Below are 20,375 nucleotides of genomic sequence, written 5' to 3'. Positions count from 1 at the left end.
AAAACAGTAGTGGCAACTGGTAGGCACCTGTAGTTCTAGCAACTCAGGAGGCTGAGGCAAGAGAACCACCTTTGCCCAAGAGCTGGAGGTTGCTGTGAGCTGTGACAGCACAGCACTCTACCAAGGGTGACAAAGTGAAACTGTCTCAAAAAAAAAAACTCTTATCTTGCTGGTGAGAATAGAACATGGGGCAACCATTTTGGAAAACACTGTAGCTTATAAAGTTAAACTCACATCTATCCCATGACCTGTTAATTTTATTCCTAGATTTTTTTTTAATTAAATGATAGCTGTGTACATTAATGCAATCATGGGTATATGTTTGCATATACAATTTGAAATATTTTCATCAAACTGATTAACATAGACTTCATGTCATTTTCTTATTGTGATTCCTAGATTTTTATGTTAGAAAAATAGAACATTTTTAGGAGGGAGAGTGAGGCATGAGGGAACTTTTTGGGTGATAAGAAAAGAATGTTGCAAGTCTTAACCAGGGTAGAGTAACATAGTTTTGTCAAAACACATTAAACCGTACGTTTAAAAACTGTGTATATCATTGTATGTAAATTTTGCCTTATTAAAGAAATAGTTTTGCCCAAGATCAACCTGGAAGACTGTGTGTTGAGCTGTGAGCTGCAAGCATGCTAGGAAGGACTCTGGCACAGATTTTCTGCTATCTAAGAGTATGGTCTTATGAGGATCATGAAGAGTTAAAGAAAAAGCAATAAACCATAAAAGATGTACTTTTTTTCTAAGCCAAGAAGGATGGCAGTGCCGTGACCTTTGGATTTTCAGATGATTAATTTGATCAGCTAAAAGCAACAGAAGTTTATTTTTGAAGTTATTTTTGTTGATACATGTAATACAAACTCAAGGATATTATCGTAGAGATTCTTCTTAGGAGGTACTTATTCACCATTATTCTAAATGGTATTAAAGTGGGTTACATAATTTAGAATTTATAGAACTCTGGTTATTATGAAAGGCATTGCATTTCAGTGTGTTCTGCTGGTTATAAATACCAAGAGCTTCTCTTTCAAAATAAGATAAAAAGAAAACAAGGCGATCAAAAATGGAAAGTATAAAAATAGAAAGTGAGATTATCTATCTTGATAATTCAGTAGGTAAACATTGTTAAACTCCCCAAATTAAAAAGGCATTTCTTTTTAAGTGGCAAAGACTGGAGGGATAGACTTTCCCACTCTAGATGTATATTACACATCTACACATCATATTACACAGAGTGTATTTCCCACTCTGTTGTATATTACATTCTTTTTTGAGAAATGACCTTAAAAAAGGTAATAAATTACGTGGGCAGGTTTTGTTTTTGTTGACTGCTAGAGATGATTATGTTCTTCCACAAAAATCTGTAGGAGGCAGAAATCTATGTGGCATCCTATTCTCTTTTTAGATGAAGTTAAGGTTTTCCAAATTTGGCTTTTACAGTGAATGACAACCAAACCACAGCTACTTGGTGTTTAGTTACAACTCATCGAGTATTTATTGAACACTTGTCTTCTCTCTTGAGACTACAAAAAGTAAAAGCCATACTGCATTTTCTCTGGGATCTTACAATCTGGTTATGAGAAAAAGACCTTTGGGAGATAAAATAATGAAGATCTTGATAAGAGATCAAGACAGGAATTAAGAGATGCCGCAGGGCCATGAATGACTAGGCACCAAATGTGTTTTAAATAACTATGTTTGGAATTTGAGCAATAAGACTGGACTCTTCTTTGTTCATTTCGTATTTTTCTTCTACTGTCCTCTTAAGTCTTGACATTTCCATTTTCTTCCCTGCCTAGGCTTTTTTTTTTAATTTAAATTTAATTTTTATTAAAATGATGCACGCATCTATTACTAAAAAAGCAAATTACACTGGAAACTTGATAATACAGTCTAGCCCGTCCATGCAGTCTGGTGTCTGATGGCCCAGTAGCAGCCGCCTTCAACTCTTGGTATTTCCTTCCATGATTGTAAATATTTCTTGATTCGTTGGTTTTTAGATTTTATTCACTGACTCCCTACTATGGAGGAAGAGGATTCTGCTCTCTTCTATCACTCCTTACCCACACACATTTCCCTTCCTGACACCCTTCTAGTCTCCCCAAATAGGTTTAGGACATATTTGGTTAAACTCTTACATTCAGTGTTCTTGAGAGTTCATGTCGTGAAAATAAGATGGAGGCTGGGCACACATGGCACAGCTGGTCTGGCCAGTTTAGGTCTGCATGACCTTCACCTCATCTCTCATTCTTAGTATTTTATAAATTTAGCTCCCACCCTAAAGGAAGATTAATTTAGGAAATTAACTTGAATGGGGGATGTCATAATAGGTCATCGAGTTGTGCTGGTTATCATTTAAAAGTTAATGTGGTCTTTGCTTTGAAACTTTATGTATAAAACTGTGATTTTGGAGATTGAAGAACAGAGTAATCTTGGAGAGGCTACTCTCACAAAGTGTGGTGGGCCCATCTCTGAGTGTTGGCTGGCCGGCAGCCTGACCTCTTAGTCAGTTATTAAAACTTTCCGTGTTGTGATTTCATTTCTTTTCTCATGTACGTTTTCTGTTTCTTCACAAGTCTGTCTCATGTGTTACGGCTTGAACACACCTCTTGCTGAGGTCTCCCATGTGTTCCAAAGTTGCGTAAAACACCTCCTAAACCAATTTTTCACATAGTCCTGTCAGAGAATCTGAGAATCCTCTTTTATGTCTAGATCTTCCTCCTGGAGTGCTCTATCCTTCAGCGCTGATGTCTAAGCCTAATTATCCAGACTCTCAGGACCTCCCTTGGGGGTCATCCTGGGAATTTTGTTTTCTTCTCTCCTGTGTTGATCCCTGTTTCTGAAGTGCTCCTTTTCCTCTTTTCTGGCTGATGTGACAAGAAAAGGTGAATGGAAAATCAAGTTTTTGAGACTTTGCTTGTTGGAAAAAGTCTTCATTTTATCAATCATAATTAATAGTTTGGGAATCACTTTTCCTCAGAATTTGCAGGGTGTTTTCTATCTCTTGTCTTCTTTCAATCTCATTTCTGAGTAGATGGATGACATTCTGATTCTCTCTGGTCCAGGTAAGGTGGTTTCCCTCACTAGAAACCTTGAGGCTATTCCTTTTATCCTAGTGCTGTCCTATCTTCTGGAGTATCTTCGTGTTCCCTCTTTTTCTTTCATGTAGGTTCTTCGTGGGTGTTTTTATTCTAAAAACTTGTCTTCTCCATTTAAAGGAAATCTACTTTTTTGGTTTTTGTTTTGTCTTCCTAAAACTTTTAGCAGTTGAGTATTGAACCACCTGGCTTGATTTTTCTAATTTTCTCTTCTCTATTCCATATTTTTCTTTCTTGCCTTTTTTTTTTCCCTCTATTTTCTGGAAGATATTTTCCAGTTTGCCTTTGGCAATTTTTTTTGTTTGTTTTGGCTATCATATTTTTAATTCGCAAGTGCTCTTTTTGGCTTTCTAAATATTATGGTATGAGAAATTATTTTGTGCCTGTGAAACATTGTTTCTCTGAGAATATTTGTAATAATTTTTATAAAAGTTTTCTTCTGTTTCTTGCATTGGCTCGGTTCTTTCCAAATGCTTTTCTCTGTTGGTTCTAATCTGTTTTTCATGTTGCCACTTCTATTCCACGTAGTCAGAACAATTAGGCAAGAAAAGGAAATGAGAGGCATCCAAATTGGAAACAAAAAAGAAAAACTATCTTTGTTTGCAGATGACATAACCTTACTCAAGGTCTGACAATTAAGTTCAAGAACTCATCCTAGAAAATGTGCTACACACCTCAGTGATGAATATCACCAAGGTCACCTTCAAAGTACTCCCCTTGGGAAGCTATCCATTGACACCAGTGCCTGCGTCATCCACCTTTCAAAGCACTTTTTCTGGGATGAGTTAACTAACTTAATTGTGTGACTTCATATATATAAAACTCTAAAGACTTCACCAAAAAACTGTTAGGACTGATGACTGAATTTGAAAGTACATGTAATGAGAATAAGATGGACAATTGCCCTGGATTTGTAAGTCAATTTGGGTAGTGTAGACATTTAAACAATGTTGATTCTACCTATCCATGGGCATGGAATGTTTTTCCCATTTGTTTGTATCCTCTGATTTCTTTCCTCAGTTTTGTAGTTCTCCTTGTAGACATCTAGAAAGATGTAGACATCTTTCACTGCCTTGGTTAGGTGTATTTCTAGGTATTTTATTTTGAGTATTGTGAATGAAGACACTTGCCACTTATTCTCACGGTTACCTCTCCTACTCTCTTTGTCATTGGGAATTTATGCTTTTGAATTCATGCTCTTTTTCTCTCAAAAGTATTCTCATTTTGATATTGTTTGAGAAAGGATCAGGGAAAATCACTTTGGTGTGGAAAGTCAGAAGTCTCAGTCCTACTCTTTGAGATTTCCTCTATACCTGTATGTCCCATTACCACCTATATTCCACTAGCCTTGACCTCTACTGTGACTTGAACATCCATCTGTATCACCACTTGCAAGTGTCACAAGCACCACAAACTTCTCTTTCCTGTCTCAGGCAATTGTGCGTCCATTTTCCTAACTGCTCCTACAAAGGACCTTGCAGTTGTCTTTGATTCGTCTCATCTCTCCTCTCCTATATCCAATCCTGTTGGTTATACTTTAGAGCTATAGTCAGAATCAGACCATTTCTTATCACCTTCACTGCTCCCATCTTGGTACAAGCTGCTATCAGCTCATGCCTACGTTATTTTTGTAGTGGTCTTTCATATTTGGTTCCTTATAGTTTATCTTTAACACAACAGCCAACATATTCCCATGAAAACATGAATCATACTGTGATACATCTATGCTCAAAATACTTAGGTGGCTCCCTCTTTAAGAAAAATCAAAAGACTTTACAATGACCTCTAAGGCCATCCACAAGTTGCTCCTCCTACCTCACCCTATTTTTGGCCATGGCTTATACTTCTTTCCATTTATTTCACTCTACTTGAGCTACAGTGACCTCTTTGCTATTCCTTAGACATATATACCTTGTACATTATCACCTAGAGTTTTTGTACTTATTTAGAAAGCTTCTCCTTTGGCTTGCCACCTGGTTTGCCTCTTCATTTCTTTCAGCTATTTTCTTTTTTTTTTTCCCTCAAATGTTTCACTGCTAATTATAGAGACAGCTCCTATATTGAGTTTTTCCAAAAAGCATGTCTTTCAACCTGCATCTGAACAGTGTTCAATGTCATGTGGTAAACGTCTTTCAGATATTTTCTTCATTGCCACTTTCTCAATGAGACCTTCTCTATCACTTAAAATAGTACCCTTCCCCTATTAGTATTTTCTAATGAAGAGTCTTAAGCTTAGCAAGTTCTCAGTAAGTATTTATTGTACATTTTTAAAGGTTGGCTACGAAGAGTTTAAGCAGCCTGCTGGGAGTGGATATGAATAACAGGGAGCAAGGAGGGGATTCTAGACAGGTGAGATGACAAAATAAGGCTGAGAGCTGAGACCTGAAATCTAGAAATCATTCATACTCTTATGATATTTGAGAGCTGATGGTTAAACAAAGGGGAAAATAATGAGAAAGAACTGGGATCCAGGGATGAATCCCAATTTAAAATTTGATACAGGAACTATTGAGAGAAAAGGTGAAGGAGTGGCTGGAGATGTTAGAAGAAATCAGAAAATAGAATGTCAAGGATCGGGAAGAAGTGAAATGAAGATAATAATGGTTAACGTTCATGGAGGATGTCCTTATATCCTTTAGATATATTATTTTACTTAAATGTCATTACTTTTTCTCATTTGTTTGACAGATGAGAAAACTAAGACCTAGGTCTTACAGTTAGTGAGTGATGGAGCCAGGAGTCAACTCTAGGTATAACTCTTCTGCAACCTGGAATGCCACCAAGAGCCAGGGAAGGCATTTTCAAGTGGTTGCACATCCACTCTTAACTTGGCTGGAGAGTCTGATAGAAAATTGTGCCATAAATATAAAAAGCAACTTTTAAGCAGCACAAATAGGTAGCTTAATTTACCATTTCTGAAGAAGTAGAAATGGACTCGTTCCCTGAAGGACAACATGCTAAAATATCTTTACAATGTGACTGCTCGTGTTTACAGAAGAGGGATTTAATTATTTTGTGCTGTATTAATTTCACAAATATTTATTAAGCTCCTACTATGTTCCAGGCATTGTAATATGAGCTAGAACTGTAGAACTAAAGCAGATATAGCCTCTGTCCTCTAGGATCTCCAGAAGAGGTAAAAATATGTTACTGGTGTATGAGATACATATTGGTGTGGCGGTGTACAGAGGAAGAAGTGGCCATTTCCCCCAGGGAGTAGGAATGAGAAAAATCTTTACTTGATACCAGAATAGTGCACATCAGACAGATAAGACTGTAGAAGGACTTTCCAAGCAGCAGGAAGAGCAAGAGGTTAGCACAGCTGCATAAAGAGGCTGGGGAGTTAGGGAAGTGAAGAGATTCAACATGGATGGACATCGGTTGGGGTGTAAAGAGGCGGAAGAGACAAAGCTGAAGATTATGACAGGGGCTTGACACACACCTGTATCCTGAGGGGAATGGGAGACCAATATTGGGTTAAAGACCTAAGGAGGTTTAGGGAGGATGAATCAAGAGGGACCAAGGGTAAAGGCTAGAGAATATTTGGAGATGCTTGTGCATCTAGAGTATTGCTACAGAAAAGGCAGTCAGTGCCCTTGACCAATGGCCTCTTACCAGCCTTTGACAAGATAAGAAGCTTATGCTGGATATATCAACTTATAAGCAACTATATCACAAACTGCACTGTTTAGTTTGGCTGATTTGACTTTGATGACAAGACCTGCTCTATAAAAGAAGCTGTGCTTTGACATACATCCTGAACTAGCCATTTACCTTGTACTGGACCCACTTTGAGTGGTTCTGATCTACACTGTTGAATTTCAAATTCTTTCAGTTTCACATATGTATAAGCAAAAAAAAATTGAATATTCATGAGCTCTATACATTTCTATAATACTATATTATATACCTTATAAAACATGCTGAACATACATTGTAAAAGGATGTGACACAGACAAGTAATATTCTAGAAAAATTCACTAAGGTGAAAGCAACATTGTCAAATATACATAATTAGTTTTGAAAATTATTTTTAATCCTTTGTGATAGAAGGCTATGTGAAGCCTGCTTTTGGTTCAGTTTATTTTGGTCTTGGTTTAAATCACCCTCTCAGTTGACAAAGTTACCACATAAAGATAAACGTTTTCAAATGAAATAAAGGAGACTTGACGATACTCAATTAAGATTCTCATCTTTTTAGTCCACTTTAGTAAGTAAATACACGTTTTTATGGAAATTTATAGTCTCTGATGGCAAATTAACCTGAGGGTGTTTCATTTTCATATTTTCTACACATGGATTTTAACCCACTAAAACACCATTATTTTGCTGTAACAAAATACCACAGGTTGGGCGGCTTAAACAACAGAAACTGATTTTCTTACAGTTCCAGGGCTGCAAGTGTAAACAGGTTTGGTTTCTCCTCAGGCCTCAGTCCTGGCTGCCTTTTTGACAGTCCTCACATCTTCCCTAAGTGTGCACCCATCCCTGGGGTCTCTGGGTTTGTCAGTCAGATTGGATTAGGGCCCACCCTTAATGGCCCATTTTAATTCAATTATCTCTTTAAAGACCCTATCTCCAATGTAGTCACATTCTGAGATACTGGATGTTAAAGCTTCAACATTGGAATTTGGAAGAGGGGGGACATAATTCAGTTCGTAACAGACTTAATTTGAAAGATTTTAAAAACAGGTCAAAACTCTATTTCTGGGCAGTGCCTGTGGTTCAAAGAAGTGGGGCACTGGTCCCATATACTGGAGGTGCTGGGTTCAAACCTGGCCCTGGCCAAAAACTGCAAAAAAAAAAAAAAAAAATTGATTTCTGATTTTAACAAAACAGAATTTTTATGGCCTTCATCATCTTTGTCAGGAAAATCACATAGCAGGGGAATGCTTCTAAATGTCTATTTCTATAGTCTCTCTCCAGAGTGCAAATTTCTTTTGAAAAACATTAACTTCCCTTATTCATTGATGAAATATACCTTTTTCTTGAAGAAGCAGATAAAGATGCTGTAAATATTTTCCAAGTTAAAAAGCAAATTTTGAGGGCGGCGCCTGTGGCTCAAAGGAGTGAGGTGCTGGCCCCATATGCCGGAGGTGGCAGGTTCAAACCCAGCCCCGGCCAAAAACTGGAGAAAAAAAAAAAAGCAAATTTTGAAAGAGACTTATTACAGAAACTACATTAATTTTTTTCACTTATCTTTTCTAAAAAGAAAAATGCATAATGCTTTTAAGTACTTTGCCATGAATTAGTGGTAAACTCCCACTTAGTAAAGGGGGTTTTCAAAGTTGTTCTGATCTCTCATACAGAGCCTATAGATTAAGGAAATAGGCAGGGTGCAGAAGCTCATGTCTGTAACCCCAGCACTTTGGAAGGCCAAGCTGAGAGGATCCCTTGAGAACAGGAGTTCAAGAACAGCCAGAGAAACATAGCAAGACCCCATCTCCACAAAAAATGTAAAAAAAAACAAATCAGCTGGGCATGGTGGTACACACCTGTAGTCCCAGCTGAGGGAGAAGGATTGCTTGAGCCCTGGAGTTTGAGTTTGCAGTGAGGTAGGTATAACTAGCCCGGGAAACTCTGAAGGAGACCTTATCTCTTAAACCAAAACAAACGACAAACATAAACTCATTTAACTGGATGCATTCAATTTGAAAGCGAAATAAAATTGTTAAAAATGAAAAAGTGAAGACGTCAAGTTCTCTGGATCATCCATTCTTCTTTTGAGATGTGTCTACTCTCTACCTGGCATCTAAGGGACAGTGGTCAGCCAAATAAAAAAATTAATAAAACTTAGTTCTTATTTTAAAAAACATAATTATACATAGAGCCTCTAATATTTCTTCCTGCCCCTGATGGATTGTCTTGTGCATTTCTGGGGTGCTGTGTTGCACATCAGCAAGGCTAGACTAGATACTTACTGATGAGATTCTCAACTAAAGCAAAACTGGGACAGTGAGGAAGATGGTAATGATAAAGAAGATCAAAGGAAATGGGAACAATAGGATCTAGTCACCAATTGGAGCTGGGGATAGAAATCAGAGGAAATACACAAACAGACATGTTTTCATGCACTTTAAAGAAGTCTCTAGGGTGGCACCTGTGGCTCAGTCAGTAGGGCGCCAGTCCCATATACCAGAGGTCACGGGTTCAAACCCAGCCAAAAAAAAAAAAGATCAAGGGGGAAGATGGGATATAGACATTTCTTTCTTTCTTAGTTTGATTCATCCCTGGAAAAACTTATCATTTATATTCTGCCCTCTTTGTGCCAGGCTTTTTGCAATATACATTCACATACATTTTGTCTACAAAGACTAAAATGTCTTCCACCTGTTTGTAGACCTGGTGCCTCAAGCTTTTGCCAACAGCAATTGTTCCTCGAACAGGTCCTCTGTGAACGCCTTCAATGGTATTTTTTAACCTTTACCTCACAGCACACTTGAACCTCTAGTTAAACTTCTATGGCATACTTAAATTATGTTGATTAAAAAAAAAAGGGTAACAGAAAGAATGTGCTTACTGTGCTTTGAACTCCCTTAGAAAATAATTTGATAATCTTTAAAATTTTCGAGGCACACCGAAGATCCTCTCACAGTACACCAGTGGAAAATCACTGATCTGCAACAAGGTGGCTGCCTGATGGTACATCAGGATGGTGTGCTGAGGCTCGGGGCCTGTAGGGTCTCAGAGAACAAGGACTCTCTTCCGAGAAGTAGCCTTTCCGGCTAGACAGAAAGGTATTTGCAGAAGCCTTTACCTGAGACGACAACATTTTCTACCCGTGAACATCAGTTTCTCTTCTCTTAATGTCTGTCTATTCCTCTTACAAACAAAACAAAAACAAAAACAAAACAAATGAACAAAAAGACTAAAATATTCTTCTCAATGTCTTACTTACAGCAAGGTTGGTCCACTGTATACTCCTCCAAAGGCATCTTTGTCAATAACTGTCAAGTATTTATTCTTGTTTAGATAACTAGAGAGAGGGAGAGAATAAATTAGGTGAGTTTAAGCAGTCATACAAAATTCATACAAATGGCAGAATGACATGAACGTGGTCTCCCCTGATTGATTTTGAAGCATTTAGAAGATATCTCACCTTCTTCTGGCTTAAGGACTCAGAACACTCTAGGTTTTGATTGTGTAAGGTTTATACACATTAATTATAACAAATTTTTTAGAAAATAGAGATGATTATGATCTAGTTATGTACCTAAATTTCCTAAAAAGCTGCCTTTATTCTCTATATTCTTGGCCAGAGGCAATTGCATTTTCTTTTTTAAGACCGACTTATTCTGTTGCTCAGGTGAAAGTACATGGTGTCAGCCTAGCTCACAGCAACCTCTAACTCCTACAGTCAAGTGATCCTCCTGCCTCAGACTCCAGAATAGCTGGGACTACAGGTACCTGCCACAACACCTGGCTAATTTTTCTATTTTTATTTTATTAAGAGAGAGTCTCACTTTATCACCCTCAGTAAAGTGCTGTGGCATCATAGCTCACAGCAACCTCAACCTCTTGGGCTCAAGTGATCCTCTTGCCTCAGCCTCCCAAGTAGCTGGGACTACCTGTACCCGCCACAATGCCTGCCTATTTTTTTTTTTTAGAGACAGGGTCTTGCTCTTGATCAGGCTGGTCTTGAACCTGTGAGCTCAGGGCAATCTGCCCACCTAAGCCTCCCAGAGTGCTAGGATTATAAGTGTGAGCTACTGTGCCTGGCAATTTTTCTATTTTTAGTAGAGTTGGGGTCTTGTTCTTATTCAGGCTGATCTTCAACTCCTGAGCTCAAGGGATCCTCCTGCCTCAGCCTCCCAGAATGCTGGAATTACAGGTGTGAGCCGCTGTGCCTGGCCACCAACTATATTTTTTTAATCCTCTTTAATACCAACCTATTTAAATTTTGTTTCTCAATATTGGTCAAGATTCCTATTTACTATTGAAGATGAGGCTTAAATTAGGAATAGAATAGAGATGGTAAGAGGCCTGTCACAGATTCAGGTCTTTTCTTTACCTAAGGTTGCAGATTTAGCAAATAAAAATAGAGGATGCCAGTTAAATGTGAATTTCAGATGACCGATGAATAATTTTTTTAGTAAAAGTATTTCCCATGCAATTAAAAATTCTTAAATGAAAAACTTATCCGTTGTTTACCTGATATTCAGATTTAATTGGATGGTCTGTATTTTACCTGCTATGGAGGAGAGTGATGTTAATACAAGTAAGATACAGAGAATACCTTCCATGGCAGAGGTCTGATGGGCATACTGTTTCTATTTTGAAAACTGGGCATTTGAGGGTAGCATATTTTTGAAGCAATTTAAGTCACAAAGTGATTTTGAAATAAAACTTTCTCCAAATAGATAAAAGCTTCTAAGGATTTTGAAACTGCCCCACCCCCCCCAGTTTTTTAGAGAACAAAATTACCAAAAGAGACAGCACATATATATCCTTCGGGAGTGTCCAACCTCTGGCCCACGGGCCTCATGCTAATTTTATGAGGACTCCTTTTGCTTATCTGTGGTGTCAGATATCATGAAAGTATACACAGCCTTTTTTTTTGTTTGTTTTTTGCTAATCAGCTTTGTTACTGTTTGCATATTTACTGTGTAGCCCAAGATAACTCTTATTTCTCCAATGTGCAGCAGAATAGAAAAAACGTTGGACACGCCTGTTAAATGATCTCAATGTACATGCGTAGAATATCTCGAAACATACATGTGGGTGGTCACCTGTTGATGCAAAATAAATACAGCAGAGACCCTTAGGAGGTCTGCTTAGATATGAACAACGCTTGCGGGGTTTGCTTTTTCTGAAGGAAAGTTTTTCGGGATGATGGTAAATCATCCCTGTTAATTGTAATATTAATCCTTTGGTCAGAAACATTTCTTCTCTAGAGCCCTCACAGAGAAACTTCCCCCTGATTAATTGGACCTGAATCATCATCATCTTCTTCCCTTTTTTTTTTTTTTTGGTTGTTTTTGGCCGGGGCTGGGTTTGAACCCGCCACCTCCAGCATATGGGGCCAGCCTTTGAGCCACAGATGCCACCCACCTGAATCTTCTTTAGAGCAGGGATGGTTGGGGGGCGTGCAGAAGAGTTTTACCAACCACAGATGAGCAGGATGAGGGATGAACCAAGTGATAGGTAAGTACAGGGACTCCGCATGATGAGGGCTCATAAACTTGTATATAATTTTGAGTCTCTAAATTTTCTTCTGAACTACAGATTGAGGACTACCTAATCTCAAGTGGCCATCACCATTTTGCCTCTTTATACTCGTCATTTCCTCCAAGGCATTATCACAATCTACAATTTTATCACTTTATAATTTGTTTATCGTCTGTGTCTCTGGCCTGAATGAAAATTCTGCATCTTACTCCTTGCTATATACCCAGTGCCAAGTTAGGGCCCCCAGAACAATTTGTTAGATGAACGTGTGAATGAGTGAAAAAATAAATCAGTATACTTTTTCTCTAAGATAGTGAAGCGGGCGATGTCACATGATTGCTTTAAGGAAAGAATAATGGAGAATGACAGAATAGTAGAATTGGTGTATGGTGTGGTGGCATTTAACCAAGTGACCTTCCCCATGGCAATGATGGTGGAGGCAGCTGGTTTACAAACACTGCAAGAGTATGGCCTAGACCTGCAGACAGAGGCCCAGCTTCCAGAGCATTGCAAAGTGTGACCCGGAGCTGATCAGTTAGTCTCCTATATGTTCAAAGACCTGACTAAGATGATAAAGCTGCCAATCTGTGCCTTCCCTGTGGTTCTAATCACAGTCTCCACTTGATCATTATTTGATACTCTTTTCACCTGTGTTCAGAGTTCTTTTGGTCAGTGATAGCTAGTGTGGGCAAGAGCCACCTTGGAGAAAATAACTGGAAAGAAAGTCTTGAACAGCATGACTTTGTAGAAAAAGACAACATAGCTCAGTTGTCTGCGCTGGCTTGCATCTCTTCTTGTATTCTTTGGACAGTGCAGCTTACAGATCACATTATGTTCCCAGACTCTAGAAAAGCAAGTCAGAGCCAGTGAGCTCATCTTCCTCTCCAAGTGCTGCAAGTGAAAATCGGCTTGCTCTAATCATTAGAAATGGTTGTAAAAACTAAATTATTGCTTGTCCAATTCTGCAGTGTTTTCATCTGATATCCAATACGTCCCTAAGGACGAGGGGCCTGGTTGATAAGCTTTGCCGTTTACCAGAAACACTGCAGAAGACTTCAAACTGGGAAAGGCAGCCAGAGTCCAGGAGGGGAGAAGAGGATGCCGAGGAGACACAGCCAGCTTGAACAGAGATGAACTGATCTCGCAGGAAGCTGTGTTCTCTAACCCCAGCAGCGGGACTGTTTGGGCACTTTACCTCTTAGAGATGGTTAAATGCTTAAAAATGAAACTGTCACTTTGCCTTTAGCCATCTTACCTTTAGCAAAAATGTCTCATTTTGCTTTAAACCTGAGTTCAGATTGCTGCTCCTGCCTTCAATCTGAAGCCAAGAATGGGGAGGGGAAAACACACATGCAGAAGCCTCAATATCCAGAAAGAAAGTCTCTCCATCAACCTCATTTATCATGACATTCGGGGACTATCAGGCTAGTTAAACTGACCATGACTTATCCTGATTCCTTTGGAATTTACATTCTATAAGCCATCTTAGATAAGACAATCCCAAATCTAGTAGCCTTTGTGGGTAACCTGTTCTAGACAGGGATTATTTTATAGAGGCGTGGCTATTTAAGCTATCATTTGCAGGGAGAAGATGACCACAAATGACCTTAAAAGAGAATAGAAGGCTGTATGTAGAAGAGATTAAAGCAAAGGCTTCTTGAAAGTCAGGATTTGTAAACATAAATACCAGAAAGGCCTTATGAGAAAGGCACTGGTATTTCCTTTAAAAATAAGATAGACACTGCTACATCTGTGTGTATTCAACAGCTTTTTATGAGATGGGTGGATTATTCCTCTTTGAGAACCTGTTAGAAGAAATGGAAGTTCTTTGCAGAAAAGATGTCATTTTCTATACAAGGAGTTAAGAAGCCCTGCCCTGATACAAGGTTGTGTATCATGGAGTCAGGGAAGAATAATGAATGAGGTCAAAAATGAGTTGGCAGAAAATATCCGATTGACAAATTCAATGTTAAGTGTAGAAGGGGTGTGTGTGTATGTTCTGTTGGACTCAATCTTGGCATAGCAGCTACTCAGTGAAGACTTGCTGAATGAGTCCGTGAAAGCTTAGTTTAGAAGGAAGTGGTGACTGTCAGAAGTGCATGATGAGCAGCCAGGACATTGGCTGCCACTGCTGAGCTTTGCTTTCTGGGGAATTTTATGATACATCTTAGCTCCCGTGTGGAATTTCAGCCTGTGCTTCCGTGATCCCTTTAGGGGAGACTTGGGCTGGCACCTGCTTATGTTGTGATACGTGCATGGGTATCACCAACAGCTCTGGTGATTCAGAAAGTTAAAGGGCTCGGCACCTGCATAGCTCAGTAGATAGGGCGCCAGCCACAGACACCGAGGCTGGCGGGTTCGAACCCGGCCCCAGGCCTGCTAAAACAACAATGACAACAACAAAAATGGCCGGGTGTTGTGGCAGGTGCCTGTAGTCCCAGCTACTTGGGAGGTTGAGGCAAGAGAATCACTTAAGCCCAAGAGTTTGAGGTTGCTGTGAGCTGTGATGCCACAGCACTCTACCAAGGGTGACATAGTGAGACTCTGTCTCAAAATAAATAAAGTTAAAGAGGAACCCTGTCCAGTTCTCAAGATAGTCTAAAGAAAAGCTGGATTGCTCTATGGAAATAGTTTTGGTAGGAGAAATCATGACACCTGTCTGTAAACAGGTGAGAAAATGCTTACGTTTTCAGTTGGCAGAGGGAAAAATCAGCCTTACAGCATATCCTGCAAGCTGTTGAAATACCCACCCCGTGAGAAAGAACATCCTGCTTTCTCCAATCATCTTCTCTAGCGTCTTTTCCCAGAGCTCCAAGCTGTGGTGCTTCACTTCTAATTAGCTAATGTGTGACGCTAATTAGCACATTAATTGTGCTGATTCTTTGTTCTTAAGAGTGTCTTGATTGGTTCTTAGCACATCAAAATGTTATTTTTATTCCTGCCCAAATGTTTACTGTCCAATAGTAGCTAGTTCCTAGAATTTGATCACAGAAAATGCCCTACAGAGAATCGGACATTCTTTGAGTAATAACGTATTCCCATCAGATTGTGTGAAAAGAGAGGATGGGAAAGGGGTTCCAGAGTGAGTGTGTGACCTAACTTGTGACCGAGCGGAGCTCAACTTCTCCGTTGATCAAGGGATGCTTGTATTTTTAATTTCATATTGGAGTGATGACAACTGCTTGGCTCTGCAGGAAATCACAGGACAATGCGCTTTTACACATCTGCCGTCATTTCCATGAAATCTTAACTAATTACTCAACTGCTGCTGAGGCATCAGCACTTGTGCTTAAAGTGGAATTTGTCCAACTTGGCTGTAATTGTATTATTTAGTTACATTAAAAAAATGAGTGTAAATGAGGTCAAGTCTGCTAATTTCAGTAAATTGTCATAAGGTGGAATGATGGGGAATGAGAGCTCTTGTAGATGACACACTGTTTAAATTAGAACCCAAAGATATCCAAACACACTTCTGTAGAAATTACCAAATTGTTAACATGCTATGTGCAATCCTTCCACACTATTAGGATACTAATAGGAGATTGATGTGTTTGCCTTAGTTTAAAATTGTAATTAGCACTGAGATCAGAGACAGCATCCCTATGTTAAAAACACAAAATGAATACTATTTCATTATGACTATGGAAACTTGGCCTCTGTTTCCTTCTCCTAACGCTCAATTCTTGACTTCCTCCAGTACCGGAGCCCCTTATCGTTTTGATTTTTATTGAATTTACTTGATACCTTTTACTGAAGAGCTTAAATCTAGGGGAAAAAATTCCACAACCAAGAATCAGAAAGTTAAGGTAGAATGACGGAGCACTGTTTTATAACAGGAGCAGAGTTTCTAGTTTGGATCCAAAATACTGATCTGAAAAAAAGATCTTTGTTTTCTACTATGATTGGATTTGCACATTTCTAACCCTGACAACATTTTTTTCCCCCAGATACTTCTTATCTTTATCCCATGCCTGCCCTTTAACCTTTACCAGGAATTGGGAGAACATAGACTACACATTTTACTCAATGGTCATCTTCACATTTACTTTTAACTAGAGATTTGCAGATTATGACCCTCCAGTCAAATCCTGCCTTCTCTGTTTTTATAAATAAAGTTTTATTGGAACATAACCACACTCATTTGTTTATATATTATCTATCGCTGCTTACACACTACAGTGGCAAAGTAGCTGCAACTAAGACCGTATGTCCCACAAAGCCCAAAATATTTGCTATCTGGGCCCTTCCCAGAAAAAGTTAGACCCCTGATCTAAACTTTTAGAAACCAAGGAACAAATGATTTTTGTTTTTTAATTTTTTATTTTTGAGACAGTGTCACTATGTCACCCTCGGTAGAGTGCTGTGGCGTGACAGCTCACAGCAACCTCAAACTCTTGGACTTAAGTGATTCTCCTGCCTCAGCCTCCCATGTAGCTGGGACTAAAGGAACCTGCCACAACGCCCAGCTACTTTTTTGTCACAGTTTGGCTGGGGCCAGCTTTGAACCTGCCACTCTCAGTATATGGGGCTAGCACCCTACTCACTGAGCCATAGGCACCTCCCTCTACTTTATTTTTTTGAAGAATCTCCACATTTTTCTCCATAGAGGTTGTACTAATTAACACTCCCCCCCACCAAGTGTGTAAGTGTGCTTCATGCACACCATCAATTGTTTTTTGACTTTTTAATAATGGCCATTCTGACAGGGGGTAAGGTGATATCTTATTGTGGTTTTAATTTGCATTTCCCTAATGATTAGTGATGTTGACCAATTTTCATGTACTTTTTGGCCATTTTTATATCTTCTGAAAAACTATTGTCTTTTGCCCAGTTTTCACAAGGTTATTTGGTTTTTTATTGCTAATTTGTTTGAGTCTTTATAAATTCTGGATATTAGTCCTTTGTTAGATGTACAATTTGTGAATATTTTCTCCCATTCTGTAGGTTTTTTCTGTTGATTATTTACTCTGTTACTTCTTTTGCTATAAAGAAACTTTTTAGTTAAGTCCTGTTTATTTAGTTTTGTTTTGCCATATTTGCTTTTGGGGTCTTAGTCATAAATTCATTACCTAGGCCAATGTCCAGAAGAGTTTTTCCTATGTTTTCTTCTAGAATTTTTATAGTCTCAGGTCTTACATTTAAATCTTTAATACATATTTTTTATTTTATTTTTTAGGACAGTCTCACTTTGTCATCCTTGGTAGAGTGCCATGGTGTCATAGCTCACAGCAACCTCAAACTCTCAGGCACAAGTGATTCTCTTGCCTCAGCCTCCCAAGTAGCTGGGACTATAGGTGCCTGTGACAATGCCCAGCTATTTTTAGAGACAGGGTCTCACTCTTGCTGGTTTTGATCTCCTGAACTCTGGCAATTCACCTGCCTCAGTCTTCCAGAGTGCTAAGATTATAAGCATGAGTCACTCCACCAGGCCAAAATCTTTAATAAATCTTGAATTAATTTTTGTATATGGTAAGCTATAGGGATCCAGTTTTATTCTTCTCCATTGTGACTATCCAATTTCCCCATCATCACTTACTGAATAGGGCAGCATTTTTGCAGTGTATGTTTTTCTCTACTTTGTCAAAGAGCAGTTGGTTGTAGCTGTATAGTTTTATTTTTGAGTTTCCTATTCTGTTACATTGATTTGTTTGTCTATCTTTAAACCAGTACCCTGCTGTTTTTGTTACATAGCGTTGTAGTACAATTTAAAGTCTGGTAAAAGTCCAGATTCGTTCTTTTTGCTTAGGATTGCTTTGGCTATTTGGGCTCTTTGTTGATTCCATATGAAATTTAGGATTACTTTTTTCTAGTTCTTTGAAAAATAAGGTTGTTGTTTTGATGGGAATTGCATTGAATCTGTAAATCACTTTGGGTGGTACAGATATTTTAACAATATTGATTATTCTAATCCATGAGCATAGGATGTTTTTCCATTCGTCTGTGTCATCTATGAGTTATTAGTGTTCTTCTCCTTATAGAGATTTTTCACCTCCTTGGTTAAATAATTTTTAGGTATTTTATTTTCTTTGTAGCTATTATAAATGGTATTGAGTTCTTGATTTGACTCAACTTGACTATAATTGGTGTTAGAAATGCTACTGATTTGTATACATCAATTTTATAATCTGAGACATTACCGAGTTTATTTATCAATTCCAGGAGTCTTTTGGAGGAGTCTTTAGGATTTTCCAGATAAAAGATTCCATCATCAGCAAACAGGGATAGTTTGACCTCCTGTTTTTGATTTAGATGCTCTTTATTTCTTTCTCTTGCTGATTGCTTTGGCTAGAACTTCCAGTACTATGTCAAGTACAAGTGTTTACAGTGGGAATCTTTGTCCTGTTCTAGTCCTTAGGGGAAATACTTTCAATTTTTCCCCATTTAGTACGAGGTTGGCTGTGGGTTTGGCATATATGGCTTTTATAATTTTGAGGTATGTTTCCTCTATGCTTACTTTGTTGAGGGTCTTTATCATGAAGGGATGCTGAATTATATTGAATGCCTTTTTGTTTTTAACCGTTAATATTTAAATGTGAAGCACATTTATTGATTTGTGTATGTTGAACCCATCCTTGTACCCTGGGATGAAATCTACTTGATCATGGTAAATTATCTTTATAATGGGCTGTTGGATTCAGTTTGCTAGTATTTTGTTGAGAATTTTTGCACCAATGTTCATGAGGGATATTATTCTGTAGTTTTCTTATTATGTCCCTTCCTGGTTTGGTATCAGGGTGATACTGGCTTTGTAGAATGAGTTAGGGAGGAATTCCTCCTTCTCAATGTTATAAAACAGTTTCAGTAAGATAGGTTCTTCTTTGTAGGTCTGGTAGCATTTGGCTGTGATTCTGTCTGCTCCTGGGCTTTTACTCATTGGGAGACTTTTAGTTACTATTTTCTTCTTGGCACTTGTTATTAGTCTGTTCAGGATTTCTATTTCCTCTTGATTCAAGCTTTGAAGTTGTATGTTTCCAAAAAATAATCTATTTCCTCTAGATTTTCCCACTTTGTGTGCACTGTAGTGCACACATTTACATTCATAGTAGTCTTGAATGATCTTTTTTATTTCTATAATATTGGTCGTAATGTCCCCTTTTTAATTTCCAATTGTGCTTATTTGAATCCTTTCTCTTCCTCGTTAGCTGGTATTCTATTGATATATATATATTTTAATCCTTCAAAAGAAACCACTTTTTATTTCATTGATTCTTTGCATATTTTCTTTTTTGGTTTCAATTTCATTTAGTTCTGCTCTGATCTTTGTTATTTATTTTCTTTTCCTACTAGCTTTGTTCTTATTTTTCTAGTTCCTTGAGGTATGACATTAGGTTGTTAATTTGTGATCTTTCTGTCTTTTTGATGTAGGTATTTAGTACTTTGAGTGGTATCCCAGAGATGTTAGTAGCTTGTGTCACCCTTGTCATTCAACTAAAACAAATTTTATATCCATCTTGATTTCCTCACTGACTTGAAGATTGTTCAGCAGCAGGTTGTTTAATTTCCATGTATTCATGTGTTTTTAAGAGTTCCTTTTGGAATTGACTTCTAATTTTATCCCTTTGTGATCTGAGAAGGTACACTGTATGCTTTTGGTTTTTTAAAATTTACCAAGTCTTGTTTTATGGCTTATGTATATGACCTTTTAAAATTTGCTGAGACTTGTTTTTGACATATATGTCTGATCTTTCTCCAAAAATGTTCTATGTGTTGATGACAAGAATGTATATCCTGCAGTTTTGAGGTAGACTATTCTGTAAATGTTGCATCTACCCTTTTTCTAGAGTCCCATTTAAGTTGAGTGTTTCTTTGTTGATATTCTGCCTTGATGATCTGCCCAGTTCTGTCAATGGTGTGTTAAAGTCCCGCACTATTATTATGTTGTTGTTGATTTCTTTCTATAAGTCTAGTAGTATTTGTTTTATGTATCTGGAAGCTCTATTATATATATATTATATATGTATTATTATGTGTTACATATGTATTTACATATTTATATATTATGTATTTATAAATATTTTTATAAATGTTTATACTTATTTATAAAAATATTTATAAATATGTTTGTATTTATTTCTAAACATTTATAAATATATAATA

General features: G+C 37.9%; 1 protein-coding gene across 2 annotated transcripts in view; it reads right to left on the bottom strand.

Moving 5' to 3' along the window:
* The window catches only part of TSHR (thyroid stimulating hormone receptor), a 165,237-nt gene that overhangs the window by 20,685 nt on the left and 124,177 nt on the right, over nt 1-20,375 (bottom strand). The window contains exons 8-9 of one of the 2 annotated variants that reach the window (XM_012803424.1): nt 10,009-10,086; nt 9,756-9,827 (exon numbers count right to left, since the gene is read on the bottom strand). In XM_012803424.1, the coding sequence (XP_012658878.1) occupies nt 9,758-9,827; nt 10,009-10,086 (148 nt within the window). In that variant the 3' untranslated portion in view covers nt 9,756-9,757. Of the gene's footprint in view, nt 1-9,755; nt 9,828-10,008; nt 10,087-20,375 lie in introns of those variants that run through there. The other variant, XM_003786956.1, reaches the window with a different exon arrangement.

This window comes from Otolemur garnettii, unplaced genomic scaffold (assembly GCF_000181295.1).
Source record: "Otolemur garnettii isolate 467f Iridium unplaced genomic scaffold, OtoGar3 scaffold00020, whole genome shotgun sequence".
NCBI classification, from domain to species: Eukaryota; Metazoa; Chordata; class Mammalia; order Primates; family Galagidae; genus Otolemur; species Otolemur garnettii.
The sequence above is the reverse complement of the archived record's forward strand: the minus strand, read 5'-3'. Positions and strand labels throughout refer to the sequence as shown.